Below are 16,351 nucleotides of genomic sequence, written 5' to 3'. Positions count from 1 at the left end.
GTTCACTGCATCGTCTTGAGACCAGGACACCTCGAATCCAAAAAATAAAGTTCCTCTCTGAGTTTTGGATCTTACCAGCTGCGGCTCCAGCCTCTACTACCACAGCCAAAGGGCTTCTTAGGAGGTGAGATTAAAGAGAAAGGGTGTTAGGAGTTCCCTTTCCTGCTCCTTGAGCCCATTCTACAGGGCTTCTCCTGGAACACGTGTTCTGTCAGGCTTAGTGCTTAGTTTTGGGTTTCAGGCAGCATCACACTCAGGCTGGAGGTGATGGGAGGTGGGGGCGGGGAGGGGGAATCATAATTTGTGTCACTCAGTGCTGCCTGCTGTGTGACAGGTTTTACGTTGATTTCAACAGGTAGAGCGAGCTCGTTCTGCCTTACCTACAACCACAACCCCAGGGAAGGGTTTTAAGCAGGGGATAACATGGTCTGAGTTGCTATTTACTTTTTTCTTTTTAAGGCATATTTTTAATGTGTAGTATCTTAAATGCAAAAGTATTACATGCTTAGTGTAATGAATCACAGTAGAGAAGTGCATAAAGTAACAAGTGAAAGTCATTTATCCATTCAATACCACCCCCACCAAATTTGCCAGAATAATGTCTCTTACTTGCTTGGTATGCATTATTTTCTGTGGGTGGGTTTGCACAGGTACATGGGCCCATGCACACCATTTATTTTTTACAAAAATAAAGTTACGTTGTTGTACATTTTTTCCTGTCAGTACACATATATTGACCTCATTTAAAGAGAGAGAGAGAGAGAAAGCATACACACAAAAAAAATTCAAAATGGATTAAAGACCTAAATGTCAGACCTGAAACCATAAAATTCCTAGAAGAAAACATAGGCAGTAATCTCTCTGACATCAGCTGTAGAAACCTCTTTCTACATATGTCTCCTCAGGCAAGGGAAAAAAAAAGCAAAATTAAACTATTGAGACTAACACCAAAATAAAAAGCTTTTACACAGCAAAAGAAACCATCAACAAACAAAAAAAAAAGCCTACTGAATGGGAGAAGATATTTGTGAATAAAATATCCCATTAGGGGGTTAATCTCCAAAATATATAAACAACTCAACACCAAAAAACACAATCCAACTAAAAATATGTAAGACGTGAATAGACATTTTCCTAAAGACATCCAGATGGCCAACAGACACATGAAAAGATGCTCAACATCCCCCTCATCACCAGGAAAATTCAAATCAAAACCACAATGAGATATCACTTTACACCTGTCAGAATGGCTAAAATAAAAAACATAAGAAATAGCAAGTGTTGGTGAGGAAAAGGAACCCTAGTGCACTCCTGCTGGGAATGCAAGGTGATGCAGCCACTGTGGAAGACAGTATGGAGGTTCCTCAAAAAATTAAAAATAGACCTACCATATGATCTAGTATTCCACTATTGGGTATTTACCCAAAGAATACAAAAACACTAATTTGAAAAGATATACAACCCCTATGTTTATAGAAGCATTATGTATAATAACCAAGATATAGAACCAAGCCAAGTGTCCACTCATAGATGGATGGATAAAGAAGATGAGGTATATACACACAATGGAATATTACTCAGCCATAAAAAAAGAACACACTTGGGGCGCCTGGGTGGCTCAGTTGGTTGAGTGCCCGACTTCGACTCAGGTCATGATCTCACAGTTTGTGAGTTTGAGCCTCGCCTCGGGCTCTGTGCTGACAGCTCAGAGCCTGGAGCCTGCTTCAGATTCTGCGTCTCCCTCTCTCTCTGCCCCTTCCCCGCTCATGCTCTGTCTCTCTCTGTCTCTCAAAAATGAATAAACATTAAAAAAAAAAAAAAACCCACAATCTGGCCATTTGCAACAATATGGATGGATGTAGAGGGTATAATGCTAAGTGAAGTAAGTCAGTGAAAGAAATACAATTTCACTCACGTGGAATTTAAGAAACAAATAAAGAATAAAAGAGGCAAAAAAATGGACTCTTAACTATAGAGAACAGGGGAGCCTGGGTGGTTCAGTCAGTTAAACATCCGAGTCTTGATTTCGGCTCAGGTCATGATCTCACAGTTCGGGGGTCTGAGCCCCACACTGGGTTCTGTGCTGACAGTGCAGAGCTTATTTGAGATTCTCTCTTTCTCTCTCTCTGCCCCTCCCCAACTTGCACTGTCTCTCTCCAAATAAATAAGTAAACTTAAAAACAAAGTAGAAAAATAAAAAAACTATAGAGCAAACTGGTAGTTACCACAGGTGAGGTGGGGAGGGGGGATGGGTGAAATAGGTGAAGAGGATTAGGAGAAGATTTATTGTGATGAGCACTGAATAATGTATAGAACCACTGAATCATATTATATACCTGAAACCATGTAACACTGTATATTAATTATATTTGAATTAAAAATAAAAAGACTGAATGCTTTCTCCCTAAGATCAGTAACAAGGCAAGTACGTCCGCTCTTACCATTCTTCCCCAATATCATACTGGAAGTCCTAGCCAGTGCAATAAAACAAGAAAAAGAAATAATAGTCATTCAGATTGGAGAGGAAGAAATAAAGCGGTCTCTATTCACAGAGAGTATTGTCTGTAGAAAATTCCAAGGAATCTATAAGAAATCCACTGGGATGAGCAAGTTTAGCAAGGGCACAGGATACAAGATTAACACAAAAATCAGCCTATGTCTATATACTATCAATGTATAATTAGAAGCATGATTACTGGTACAGAAAAATTTCAATGGACTAGCTCCAAGTCAGATAGATTCCCTCTAACTTTGATATACAGCTAGTTAAAAGACACAAGTGTTGCTATTTCATTGACGAGTTAATTACCTAGTTTATGGATTACCCTGAACTTATGTAACTAGTATGCCAATAGGGACCCTTTCTTTCTGGGAAAGAGTGCCAACAGCTCCATTCAGGACTCAGGGAGGTTTGATCTCTTTCACTTACTGCTCCGGGCTTTCCTTAGTGGCATGCCAGGTTCTTCCTCCTCAGGCAGCTCAGCACTTTGCAGGACAGCATGGACTTCTGGGTGCAGGTCACCCACACTAGCTTCCCCTGAAGCCAGTGCTCTGCAGTGCAACACCAAGGCAACATCTTGGTTATAGAAATGAAAATACCGACATATTCTACTTGCTTCGTGCACACAGCCATCGTCCAACAGGCGCCCGATCAGGAAGTTCAGCGATTCCTGCTCCTTCCGACCCAGTGTGTTATCACAAGTCTCTTTGGATGGAAGGCCATTAAGTTCTAAGTATTTTGATGTGTTCAGAGTGGCCAACATGGAGATTGAAAACTCACTCGCTACGCTTTCAAAGGAAAGTTCCCCACTAGTTGAGATCTGTTGAGAAAACCTGGGCTCTGTTTCCTCTGGGTTTTCCCTGAGGGTGTGCTGGGCGATGCGGCAGAGCCAGATCCGCTTCTCCAGCTCCTCCAGCTCGTCCACGGGCACCAGGCTCTCCTGAGCAAGCCAGTGTGCAGCCAGTGTCAGCAGCAGATGGGCCTCCTCAATGCTGCTCAGTGCCCCCTCAGCTGGGCACTCACATGCCTCAGGGGCCTGGGCTGAGAAAAAGGAGGAAGCTGCTTTGCTTGAAATGGAATTTCTCTTAAAATTCTCGTGACATTTTTTCCAGAAGCCAATTCTTGCTTGTTTCAGGGACCACTGGTCAATGTGTTTTAAGGTCTGCATTTCCTGTGTTATCTGTGAAATTTAACAAAGCAATTTTTAGTCTTTCCTAGATATAAAAGTGTCATGAATGCGAATGCTCCCAAGAATGCCATACTTGTCAAAACCAAATCAAGTCAGAGAACATGAGACTTGGCTACAGATGATCCTGAATATTTTATCTGGAAAGTTAAAGTATGAAAAGCAATTCTAAATTTATGTAATTGAAGGGGGGTTCAAGATGAAGCCACCCTGTATTTAATTCTATTCAAAGCACAACAGTTGCAGCATACCCTATAAGTTGACCTGAATTTAAAACACACACTCTTTGCTAATGGGCATCCTAGGCTCATCCATTTCTGAAAGTAAGGTGTGTGTCAAAAGTAAAAAAGCCTCTCCTCCTATAAATCATCTATCTCATTTGATTCTGTTTAATGCTGGTTTAAAAAGCTAACATTTTAAGTAACTTAAGAGACTAATGATACCTCTTCAATAACCAAGTTGTCCACAGGTAGCTCAGCTAATTCTGCTACCCTCCTGGCCAAAGCAAACTGTCCCTCTGTCTCCAGTTTTTCCAAAATAGATCTGCATTCATGCTGAAAATTCTCAGGGCTGTAGCTGCTAATAACTACAGGATTAATGGCTATGGATGTATCCTTCAAAATTTTGCTAAGGACACAGAGCTTCTTCACATCTGGACCTGTGCCAAAGAGAAAAGGATATATACATTTAATCAGGAAAATGCTGCCATGGCCTTTCCAGAGTAAATATCAGAGGGAAAGCATGTATGTTTAACACAATTATGTAATCAAAGGAATAACACAAACCTATTTTTCTTCTCTGGTTTGCTAGCACATGAAGCTATAAGGGCATCTCCTACATCGTTAAGAACCACTAAAGATTCGCACAGGGACTCCATCTACACATGTGGCTTTATATTCACGGCAGAAGTTGGTGGCCTGCAGTAGCAACTCAGTCAACCTTGGGAAGATCTGACCAGTCATTCAGGCTAATCCCACCTCTTTCTGGATTCTTCTCCTACCTTGAACAAATCTGTTTTTATGATTGCTCACTTGCTCATTCGGTGCAGGCATCATGTGGATTAAGACACAGAACTGGCAGGACAGTTGAAACTGTAGTTGACCAATAGCCAAGCCCCTTAATGCAGCACACTGTATCCAGAATGGAGAGTCACTTTCTCCTTTGCACAACTGCTTAACCCAGGGAGACCCAGCTGAGTTCTCCTTCATATCCCTGGGAAGTCATTTTCCTCAGTGACATTTGGAATTCTCTGCCCACAACCTATGTGGCTGGGTCTGCTCCCATTCCCACATAGTCTGTGTAGAGCTGATGTGTGCCCTACCATAAAAGAGGGGCATGAAAAATATTCTGTAGGGGCCATCTGCTGGGCTGCGGTCTGATTTAGGTGGTTCTGGGGACGGTGAGACACCTTGCACAATAACCACCAGTATGGGGATGCTGGGTTTCTTTTCTTCTATAAAACACAGGTTTTTTATAAGAACAATTTCTAGGGGCACGTGGGTGGCTTAGTCAGTTAAGCATCTGACTCTTGATTTTGGCTCAGGTCATGATCTCATGGTTCATGAGTTCGAGCCCCGTGTTGGGCTCTGTGCTGGCAGTGAGGAGCCTGCTTGGGATTCTCTCTCGCCCCCTGCCCCACTCTCTCTCTCTGCCCCTCCCCCACTCACACTTACTCTTTCTCTCAAAAATAAACTTAAAAAACATAATTTCTTTTCTCTAAGCACATACATGTTATACACAGAGCACAAATGTTCTATAAAAACCGAAAATGTTTGTATGAATCAAAGCATAACAGTTAACAACACAATCCTTATAATTTCTCAAGGATACAGTAATTCTGGCAAGAAAACCGGAAATTCATTTCTGAAAAAAATTAAGATTACTACAGATCAATAAAAACACCTATATGTAAAAAGGATCTATTTGGTGTACAAAGTAATTGACAAGTCCCATGTGACATACACTGCATTTTGGAAACACCCCTCTTTATTTCCAGTCGTCAGCCCTGACAGCCTACAATCCAGGCATTGAGCCCAGTATTCTGTCAGTGTTCGGTACAGATGTGAGTTCTCTAGATGAATATCTATGAATTTAAATGTGATAAAATAACCCTAGTAGTGAAAATGTCAGAATCTAGTATAAAAACTTGAAATTATCAAACAGAAAAGAGGGTAAGGCAGTAACTGGTTTCTTTCAATCCGTAACAACCTTCGAGACTGCCCGTGTCTGGAGGAGTCTGCAAAAAATAAGCATAATTTGTCTCAAACCTTCAAAATGAATTAGACATTCCTGAAACAGTTCGTGACCCTGAGCAATGATGACATGTTAAGGTGACTTGTCAGAAAAAAGAATGACGGTGACAGGGTGCAGACTAGCCAAGGGGAACGTAGCTGACAAGGACTCAGAAGGAGCAGACAGCTGTATTATTTAGGTTATATCTTGTTGTGCTATGTTTTGAATGCTTTCACCATGATTGAAGATTCCTGCAACCTCTTCTTCATACCTCATTATGGACTATAAATGTAATGTTATATGCATTTTATTTTCCTGAATGCCCTTCTAAAATATTTTCAAGATTAAGAAAGCTAACTTGGGGGTGCCTGGGTGGCTCAGTTGGTTAAGTGTCTGACTCTGTTTTGGCTCCTGTCATAATCTCATGGTTTGTGGCTCCAAGCCCCACATGGGGCTCTACGCTGACAGTGCAGAGCCTGCTTGGAATTCTTGCACTCTCTGCGCCTCCCCTGCTTGCTCTTTCTTTCTCTCAAAATAAATAAACTAAAAAAAAAAAAAAAAAGAAAAAAAAGGAAAGCTAATTTCCTAACAACTTTAGTTTAAGGACTGTCTCTTACCATCACAGAAGAGATGTTCTATTCCAACAAAGAGCTGTAAAAGCTTCTCCAGTTCATACTGGGTCCCACACTGCTGCAACATAAGCTTCAAAAGAAAACACACCTGCTCCTTCAGCCACGCAGCAGGGATGGTAGCATGGACCCTTGTGGCTGTTGTTTCAACCTATGAAAATAAAAGGGGGTCAGGAAAGGTGATTTCACAGCAAATCAAAACCTCCAAATTTGGGAACGTCTAACAAAGCCAAGGTACCACCAAAAGTCATTTCCTGTCACAAAGGGGGACACTTATTCAGGTCCTTTCCACATGACAGGAAATGGAAGTGTGCCTCAGAGGAGTGCAGAAATAAGCCCTCCTTGGCAGCTTTGCAGATACTCTCTTTGTGAGATGTCCTGCTGTAGAGAGCTGTGTGTGTCCAAGTCAAAGATGGACTAGAGACCTAAAGACTGAACGCTAACCATGGAGTGAACTGATGCGAATACCCGCAAGTCAGTGACAGCCAAACTAACAATGCTGTGAGTGGCTGTGAAATTAACCTGACATGTTTCACCTAACAGCTTTGGAGAGGGATCCAGGGCTGCCCTGGAGTCCAGATGATCTGAAATTCATATATCAAGACCTCTTAGAAAGATTTAACATTGCCCAACTTGTTCTACCACTTTGCATGTAGTTTATATTATCATTAGAAAAGGATATCAATTAAGAAGCCTAGACTTATGTCATTACAATCAAATGCTGGCAATATTAATAGGAAGATGATCCCAAGTAGCAGGCTACATTAGTTTGAATTAGAGAATTAGTTCTTAGTCTTTATTTACTTGTTTACCTACTCCTGCTGCTGTTAGAAGAGAGTCTATAGCAGGCAGGTAATGGAACTGGTCAGAAGAAAAGATACATGAAAGTAAAGGGCTGAGGCAAGGATGGAACAGGTGCACTGCCCCTCCAAAGGAAACTGGAGCAGGGGCAGTCAAACAAGAATAAGAACCACCTGGGAGGACCTAAATATGAAATGAAAAACTATAAAACTCCTAAAAGATTATACAAGAGAAAACTTAGATGACCTTGGATGATAATCTATAAAAACATAATTACCCAGATTGACTTAATTAAAATTAAAAACTTCTGCTCTACAAAACACAATGTCAAGAGCATTAGAAGACTAGCCACAGACTGCAAGAATTTGCAAAAGACAAATCTGATAATGGGATGTTATCCAAATACACAAAGAACTCTTAAAATGAAACAATAAAAAAAACAACGCCATTAAAAAAATAGGCTGGGGGCACTTGGATGGATCAGTAGGTAGAGCATGCAACTTTTTTTTTAAATGTTTATTTACTTACTTTTGAGACAGAAAGAGAGAGAGTGCACAGCAGGGGAGGGGCAGAGAGAGAGAGAGAGGGAGGCACAGAATCTGAAGCAGGTTCCAGGCTTTGAGCTGTGAGCAGACAGCCTGATGCAGGGCTTCAAAACATCAACCGTCATCATGACCTGAGCCAAAGTTGGACGCTTAACTGACTGAGACACCTAGGTGCCCCATGCATGCAACTCTTGATCTTGGGATTGTGAGTTGAGCCCCATGTTGGACATAGAGTTTACTTAAAAAAAAAAAAAAAAAAAGGCTGAAGACCCTAACAGATAACTCACCAAAGAAGATATATAAATGGCAAATAAACATAGGGAAAGATGCTCCGCATCATATATCAGGGAAATGCAAATTAAAACAGTGACATATCACAACATACCCATTAGAACGGCCAGAATCTGGAACACTGACAACACCAAAGGCTGGCAAGGATGTGGACCCACAAGAACCAGCATACATTGCTAGTGGGAATGCAAAGGATACAGACACTTCGGAAGAAAGTTTGATGGTTTCTTACAAAACAAAACACACGCTTACCATTTGATCGAGCAGTTATGCTCCTTGGTATTTACCCAAAGGAGTTGAAAATTTTGTTTAGAGCACCTCTACTCATAATGGCTAAAACTTGGAAGCAATCAAGATGTCCTTTAGTAGGTGAATGAATAAATAGACTGTGGTATATCCAGACAAGGTAATATTCAGCACTAAAACAAAATGAGCTATTAAGCCAGGAAAAGACATGAAGGAAACTTAAATACATATTACTAAATGAAAGAAGCCAATCCTAAAAGTCTACATTCTATACAATTCCAATTACACCACATTTTGAAAAAGGCAAAACTATGAAGATAGTAGAAAGATCAGTGGGTGCCTGGGGTTGGGAGTGGGGAGGGATGAATAGGTTGAGAAGATTTTTTAGGACAATGAGACTTCTATGTAGGATACTGTAACACATATATGTCATTATGCATATCTCCAAATGTATACCTGAAGAATGTGTAACACTAAGAGTAAACCCCAAGGTAAACAATGGATTTGGGGTGTTATGATGTGTCAGTATAGGTTCATCCTTGGTAACAAATGGACCATGCTGGTGTTGTGATGTTGATAACGTGAAGAGTCTAGACAGGTGTGGGGCAGAGGGTATATGGAAAATCTCTGAAACTTCCTCTTAATTTTATGATAAACTAAAAATGCTCTAAAAAATAAATTCCTTTTGAAAAGGTGGTGTGGAGGGAAGGAGCAGAAAGCATCAGCATCTCTCTCTTCACCTAGACAACAACTGCACTGGCAAATCGGTTCAATACAATCATTTTGGAACTCTGCAGTCTGTTGAAGGCTTGCGAGTTCCAGAGGAAGGCCTAATGGCAGGTAAATTGCTGACAATTTTGATCAATTTCAGTCCTTAACACAGTAGCTGCAACCCCCTCCTCACCCCTAGCCACAGGGGAGGCAATTGTGTATGTACATGTTCCTAGAGCAGCTTGCACGAGTTGTGGGGGCAAAAAGGATGCTGTCCTCCAAATATCAGAAATTGGTGCTCTGATCCCCAGTTGCTGCTTCCAGCCACAGATGTGTAGACAAAGAGGTGGGCAGTCATTGTTGTTTCACCTCACCCACTGTTGCAAGCTCCACCGAACTCCTCCCCTGACTTCCAGGAGATTTAAAGGGCTAGCACCCTTTTCCTCCCCACTCCCTTCATTTTTTGCTTTTTTCCCTTTTGGGAGCCAGACATAAAGACTGAGACATTTAAAAACAACTGCATATAGAGGAAAATTAGAAAATTACTGTGTATGTGCAGGGAAAGGCTAGAAAAGACCCTAGAAGACCTTACTTAGATTTACACTTCGTGCTGATCCTTGGCACAGAAATGACTTCTGGCCACCCAAACCCCAAAATAATAAAACGATAACAAAAAATAACAAACCCTGGGGAAGGGGGAGAATCAGACTTCTAGGGTTACCACATCATTAGATTCAAATGTCCAGAGCTCAACAGAGAATCACAGGGCATACGCATAAGCAGGAAAGTAGGGCCCAAAAAGAAAAAAATTTTGACATAACCAGTCCCTAAAATAGACCTAATGGCAGATACACCATTAAAACAACTGTTTTAACTGAGGAAGATGTGGAGAAAGTCAAGAAAATGATGTGTGAACAAAATGGAAATACCAAGAAAGAGAAAACCTAAAAGGAAACAAATTCTGGAGCTGACAAGTAAAATAACAAATTCACTACATGGATTCAAAGGTAGATGTGAGCAGACAGAAGAAAGAATCAGCAAACTTAAAGGCAGGACAATAGAAATTATCAAGTTTGAGGAAGAGAAAGAAGATTGAAGAAAACCAAACAGAGCCTAAGAGACTGATGGGACATCATCAAGTGGACCAATGTAAGCATCATGTGAGTCCCAGAAGACGAGAGAAAGGTGTAGAGAGAATATTTGAAGACACAATGGGTGAAAACTTCCCAAACTTGAGGGAAGACATGAATATAAATATCCAAGAAGCTCAGCAAACTCTAAGCAAGGTGAACTGAAAGAAACCCATAATGAGACACATAATAATTGAACTTTCTTAAGGCAAACAACAACAACAACAACAACAACAAGAATCTTGGAAGTAACAGGAGAGAAGGGACTGGTCACATATAAGGGATCCTCAAGAAGATTATCTGCAAGGTTCTTATCAGAAACTGTGGAGGCCAGAGACAGTGGGGTGAGATATACATACACACACACACACACACACACACACACACACACACACACACACTTAAATGGGTGTTCCTTTTTAAATTTTTCTGATTTTTTTAAGTTTTATTATTAAATTCCTTTATTTATTTTGAGAAAGAAAGAGAATGACACAGGGGCAGAGAGAGAAGAGGACAGAAAATCCCAAGCAGGCTCCACACTGTCAGTGCAGAGCCCAATGTGGGGCTCGATCCCATGACCTGTGAGATCATGACCTGAGCCAAAGTCAGACACTTAACTGACTGAGCTACCCAGGCACCTCATGGGTTGATATATCCAGCAAAACTATCCTTCAAAAGTGAGGGGGAAATTAAGACATTCCCAGGGAAACAAAAGCTGAGGGAGTCTTTGACTAGTAGGCTGTTCCTATAAGTGATGCTCAGGGGAGTCCTGTAAGGTAAATGAAAGGACACTAGACGATACCTCAAAGTAATATGGAGAAATAAAGAACTCAATAAACATAAATACATGGGCCATTATACAAGCCTGTATTACTGTAGCAAGGGGTTTTTACTTTCCATATGATTTAAGAGACTAATGCATTTAAAGAAAAAAAGAACAATTGTTAGTATAAAAGCTGGTATTACTGTAACTTTGGTTTGTAACTCCAACTATTGTTTTCTTCATAATTTAAGAGACTAAATGCCCTTAAAGGAATTATTTATGTCTTTGGGCATATAATCTATAAAGACATAATTTGGTGACATGAACAACTAAAAGGGGTGAGGTTGGAGCTGCAGGCATACTTTTTGTATGTTATTGAAGTTAAGCTGACATAAACTCATTGTAACCACAAAGAAAACAGCTACAGGATAGGCACAAAATGAAATCAGAAAGGAATTTAAACATTTCACTACAAAAATCAACTAAACACAAAAGAAAACAGTAATGAAGGAAATGAGAAACGATAAAGCTACAAATTATAAAGAAAACCAACAGCACAATGGCAGAAGTAAGTTCTTCCTGGTCAGTAATTATTTCAAATATAAATGGATTAAGCTCTCCAATTAAAAGACAGAGATCAGAATAGACAAAAACACACGGTCCAACTATATGCTGTCTACAAGAGACTCACTTGAGATCCAAAGACATAAACAGGTTGAAAGTGGAAGGATGGAAGAAGGTATTCCATGCAAATAGTAACCAAAAAAGAGTGGAGGTGGCTATACTAATATCAAACTTTTAATCAAAAAAGTTTACAGAGAAGGAGAAGGAGTGTAGATACTCATAAAAGGTTTAATACAGCAAGAAAATGTAACAATTATAAACATTTACACACCTAATGATGGATTTCCAAAATACATGAAGCAAAAGCTGATGGAATTGAATCAAGAAATAATAATAGTTGGAGACTGCAATACCTCACTCACACTAATGGATAGAATAATCAGACAAAAACAATACAGGGCTTGACACAATAAACTGAATAGATTTAACAGACAGGTGCAGAACATTTTACCTAAGAACAATAGAAAACATATTCTTCTCAAGTGCACATGAGGTATTTTGCAGGACAGACCATACATTAAGCCACAAGTTTCAAGAGATTTCAAAAGGCAGAGATCATACAAAGTATCTTCTCTGACCACAATAGGATAAAGTTAGAAGTCACTATCAAAAGGAAGACTGAAAAAATAAAATTGTGGTTTTATTATTGAAATTAAACATTTTTTATAGAGAGAGGTCTCAAATTACTAAAATCAGAAATGAACGTGGGGTCATTCTACAGATAAAAAGGATTATTTATTTCTCGAGTGGGGCTCGAGCTCACCCAAAGTGGGGCTCATGCTCTCCCAATGTGGGACTCAAACTCACCAACTGTGAGATCATGACCTGAGCTGAAGTCAGATACTTAATGACTGGGCCAACCAGCACCCTCAAAATAAATAAACTTAAAAAAAAAAAAGGATTATAACAGAGTACTATGAACAAAGAAAAGCCCTGGACACGATGGCTTCACTGATGAGGTCTAAAAACATTTAAAGAAGAACTACTACCAATCTTTTGCAAACTTTTCTAAAAAACTGAAGTAGAAGGAACACTTCCCAAATCATTTTATGAAACCAGCATAATCTTAATACTAAAGACAGATGAAGACACTACAAGAAAATTATAGACCACATCCCTTACAAACACTGATGTAAAAAAAAAATCCTCAAAAAAATACTGGCAAACTGAGGGGCGCCTGGGTGCCTCTGTCGGTTAGGGGTCCGACTTCCACTCAGGTCATGATCTCACAGCTTGTGAGTTTGAGCCCCACATCCGGCTCTGTGCTGACAGTGTGAAACCTGGAGCCTGCTTCGAATTCTGTATCTCCCTCTCTCTGTCCCTCTCCTGACTTGTGCTCTGTCTCTGTCTCTCTCAAAAATAAGTATTAAAAAAACATTTAAAAAAATACTGGCAAACTGAATTCAGCAGCATATTAAAAGGATTATTCACCATTACCAAACAGGATTTATTCCTGGGATGCAAGGATGGTTCAACATACAAAAAACTAATCAATGTATACATCGTATCAACAGAAGATAGGAAAAAAAAAACCCACACGACCATTTCAATTGATGTAAAAAAAAGTATTTGGCAAAATTCAACACCATTTCAAGGTTAAAAAAATAAACAACTTAACAAACTGGGGATAGGAAGAAACTACCCCACATAATAAAAGCCACATGTGACAAACCCACAGTGAACATTTTACTCAAAGGTGGAAGACTGAAACCATTCTTCTAAGATCAGAAACAAGGCAAGGATGTCTGCTTTCATCACTTCTATTCCACCCAGCACTGACTGAAGGTTCTAGCCAGAACCTTTAGGCAAGGGAAAAAAAATGCACCAAATTGGAAAAGAAGAAAATAAAATGATCTTTTCAGAAAGTATGATCTTACATGTAAGAAAACCCTAACAATCACACACACACACACACACAACTCGGAATAAGTGAATTCAGCAAAGTAGCAGGATAAAAAGTCAACACCCAAAAATCAGTTGCATTTCTATACACAAACAACAAACAACCCGGAAAGGAAATTACACAAACAACTCCATTTCCAAAAGCATCAAAAAGGATAAGTTACTTAGGAATTAACTTAACCAATGAGGTAAAAGCCTTGTACAATGAAAACTACAAAACACTGCTGAAATTAAAGACATAAATAAATGGAAACACATGCCATGCTCATGGGTTGGAAGCCTTAATATTGTTAAAACATCTATACTCTCCAAAGTGATCTTTGGATTCAGTGCAATCCCTATTAAAATCCCAATGATGAATGAGTTTTGACAGAAATAGAAAAACCATCCTAAAATCATATGGAATTTTAAGAGACCCTTAATAGCCAAAATAATCTTGAAAAAGAACAAAACTGGAGACCTCATTCTCCCTGATTTCAAAACTTACTACAAAGCTATAATAATCAAAACAGTGTGCTACTGGCATAGAGACAGACATAAAGACCAATAGGATAGGACAGAAGGCCCAGAAATACACCCTCACATATATGGTCTAATGATTTTTGACAAGGGTGCCAAGCCATTCAATGAGGAAAGGACAGTATTTTCAACAAATGGTGCTGGGAAAACTGAATATCCACATGCAAAGAACGAAGTTGGATCCTTATACCAGAATTAACTCAAAATGGGCCAAGGACCTAAATATTAGACCTAAACACAATAAAAACTCTTAGAAGAAAACATAGGGCAAAAGTTTCACAACTCTAGATCTGGCAATAATTTCTTGGATAGGACACTAAAGGCACAAGTAACAAGGGAAAAATTAGGCAAATTGAACTTTGTGAAAACTTAAGGAAAGACACTATCGACAGTAAAAAGGCGACCCAGAGAATGGGAGAAAATATTTGCAAATCATATGTCTGATACGGGATTAGTATCTCAATTATATACAGGATTCCTAAAACTCAACAACAAAAATAACCCAATTCAAAAATGAGCCAAAGGCTTAAACAGACATTTTTCCAAAGATGATATACAGCCAGTAAGCATGAGAAGATGCTCAACATCATTAATCATTAGGGAAATGCAAAAAAACTACAATGAGATACCACCTCACACCCACTAGGATGACTACTATCAGAAAAAACAGTAATCCGGGGCGCCTGGGTGGCTCGGTCAGTTAAGCGTCTGACTTTGGCTCAGGTTATGATCTCACAGTTCGTGGGTTCGAGCCCCATGTCGGGCTCTGTGCTGACAGCTCAGATTCTGGAGCCTGCTTCGGATTCTGTGTCTCTCTCTCTCTGGCCCACCCCCACTAATGCTCTCTCTCTCTCACTCTCTCAAAAATAAATGTTAAAAAATTAAAAAAAAAAAAAAAAAGAAAAAACAGAAAACAATGGAGAGGCTGGCTGGCTCAGTTGGTACAGCATGCAGCTCTTGATCTTGGGGTCTCCAGACTGGGCGTAGAGCTTACTTAAAAACAAAAAGGAACAAAAAACAGCTAACAAGCATTGAAGAGGAAGGATGTGGAGAACCCTTGTGCATTGTTGCAACGATGTAAAATAGTGCAGCTGCTATGGAAAGCAGTATGACAATTCCTCAAAATATTAAAAACAGAGTTACCATATTGTCTGGCAATTCCACTTCTGGGAGGATTCCTCAAAGACTTGAAAGCGGGGTCTCCAAGAGCTATTTGTATACCATGTTCATAGCAGCACAGTGAAAACATAGAAGCCACCCAAATATTCATGGGTAGATGAACAGAGAAGCAAAATGTGGCATATAAAACACAACGGAATTTATTGCAATTAAAAGGAAGGAAATTCTGCAATATGCTACAACATGGATGAACCCTGAGAACGTCATGCTAAGGAGAATAAACCTGTCACAAAAGGGACAAATACTGTATGATTCAAGTTACATGAGGTACTTAAAGTAATCAAATCATAAATACAAAACATAGAATCATGGTTGCCAGAGGCTGGGGATAAAGGAGAATGGGGAGTTATTGTTTACTGAGTACAGAGTTTCAGTTTCACAACATGAAAAGTGTGATGAGGATGGATGGTGGTGATGGTCGCGCAATAATGGGAATGTATTTAATACCACTAACTATATACTCAATGGTTAAAATCGTAAGTGGTATGTGTATTTTGCTAAAATAAAAAATAATGTCAAAAAAAGAAAAGGAAAGAAAGAAAGAAAAGAAATCTAGCAGAGCCCCAAGCCATGGAAAAGTGCTAGACTTGAGGACATTAACGTTCCTATTTGCTGTGATTTTGTAACCTCAGGCATATTTCAATAATTTATTCAATATTTTCAAGTAATTTAACTTTTAAATCTTCATTACAGTTATTGATTTAGAGCAAAAGCCTATACTGGTTCCACTGTGATATATTTGTTGGGTAGAATCAGTATATAGTTTTGTGTCATTTATCATCGAGTTCTTTTGGGGTTAGAGAAAGCAAAAGTGCTAAAACCCCACGGAGGACTAAGGCACATCTCTTTTCCTTCCTTATAACTTCCTCTTTCTTCCATAGGGTTAATTAGCTCCACATGATAAACAGGCCTGAAACAAGTACTGAAATGGTGAATCCTGAAATGGACCACAAGGCTCAGCATCTTTTGGACAGGGACTACGAGGACTCTGGATGGAAAAGGCCATTATTTTCTGCCACAGCAAATACAGCAGTATTACGCACCGTTCACACTCAGTGCTGTTGGCGGTTCTGTTAGAGTGGCAAAATGTGGC

General features: G+C 39.6%; 1 protein-coding gene across 1 annotated transcript in view; it reads right to left on the bottom strand.

Moving 5' to 3' along the window:
- The window catches only part of SPG11 (SPG11 vesicle trafficking associated, spatacsin), a 93,613-nt gene that overhangs the window by 10,928 nt on the left and 66,334 nt on the right, over positions 1 to 16,351 (bottom strand). Inside the window, 3 exon segments of the mRNA XM_043555539.1 lie at positions 2,930 to 3,680; positions 4,130 to 4,344; positions 6,536 to 6,698. Of these exon segments, the coding sequence (XP_043411474.1) occupies positions 2,930 to 3,680; positions 4,130 to 4,344; positions 6,536 to 6,698 (1,129 nt within the window).

This window comes from Prionailurus bengalensis, chromosome B3 (genome assembly GCF_016509475.1).
Source record: "Prionailurus bengalensis isolate Pbe53 chromosome B3, Fcat_Pben_1.1_paternal_pri, whole genome shotgun sequence".
Taxonomy (NCBI): Eukaryota; Metazoa; Chordata; class Mammalia; order Carnivora; family Felidae; genus Prionailurus; species Prionailurus bengalensis.
The sequence above is the reverse complement of the archived record's forward strand: the minus strand, read 5'-3'. Positions and strand labels throughout refer to the sequence as shown.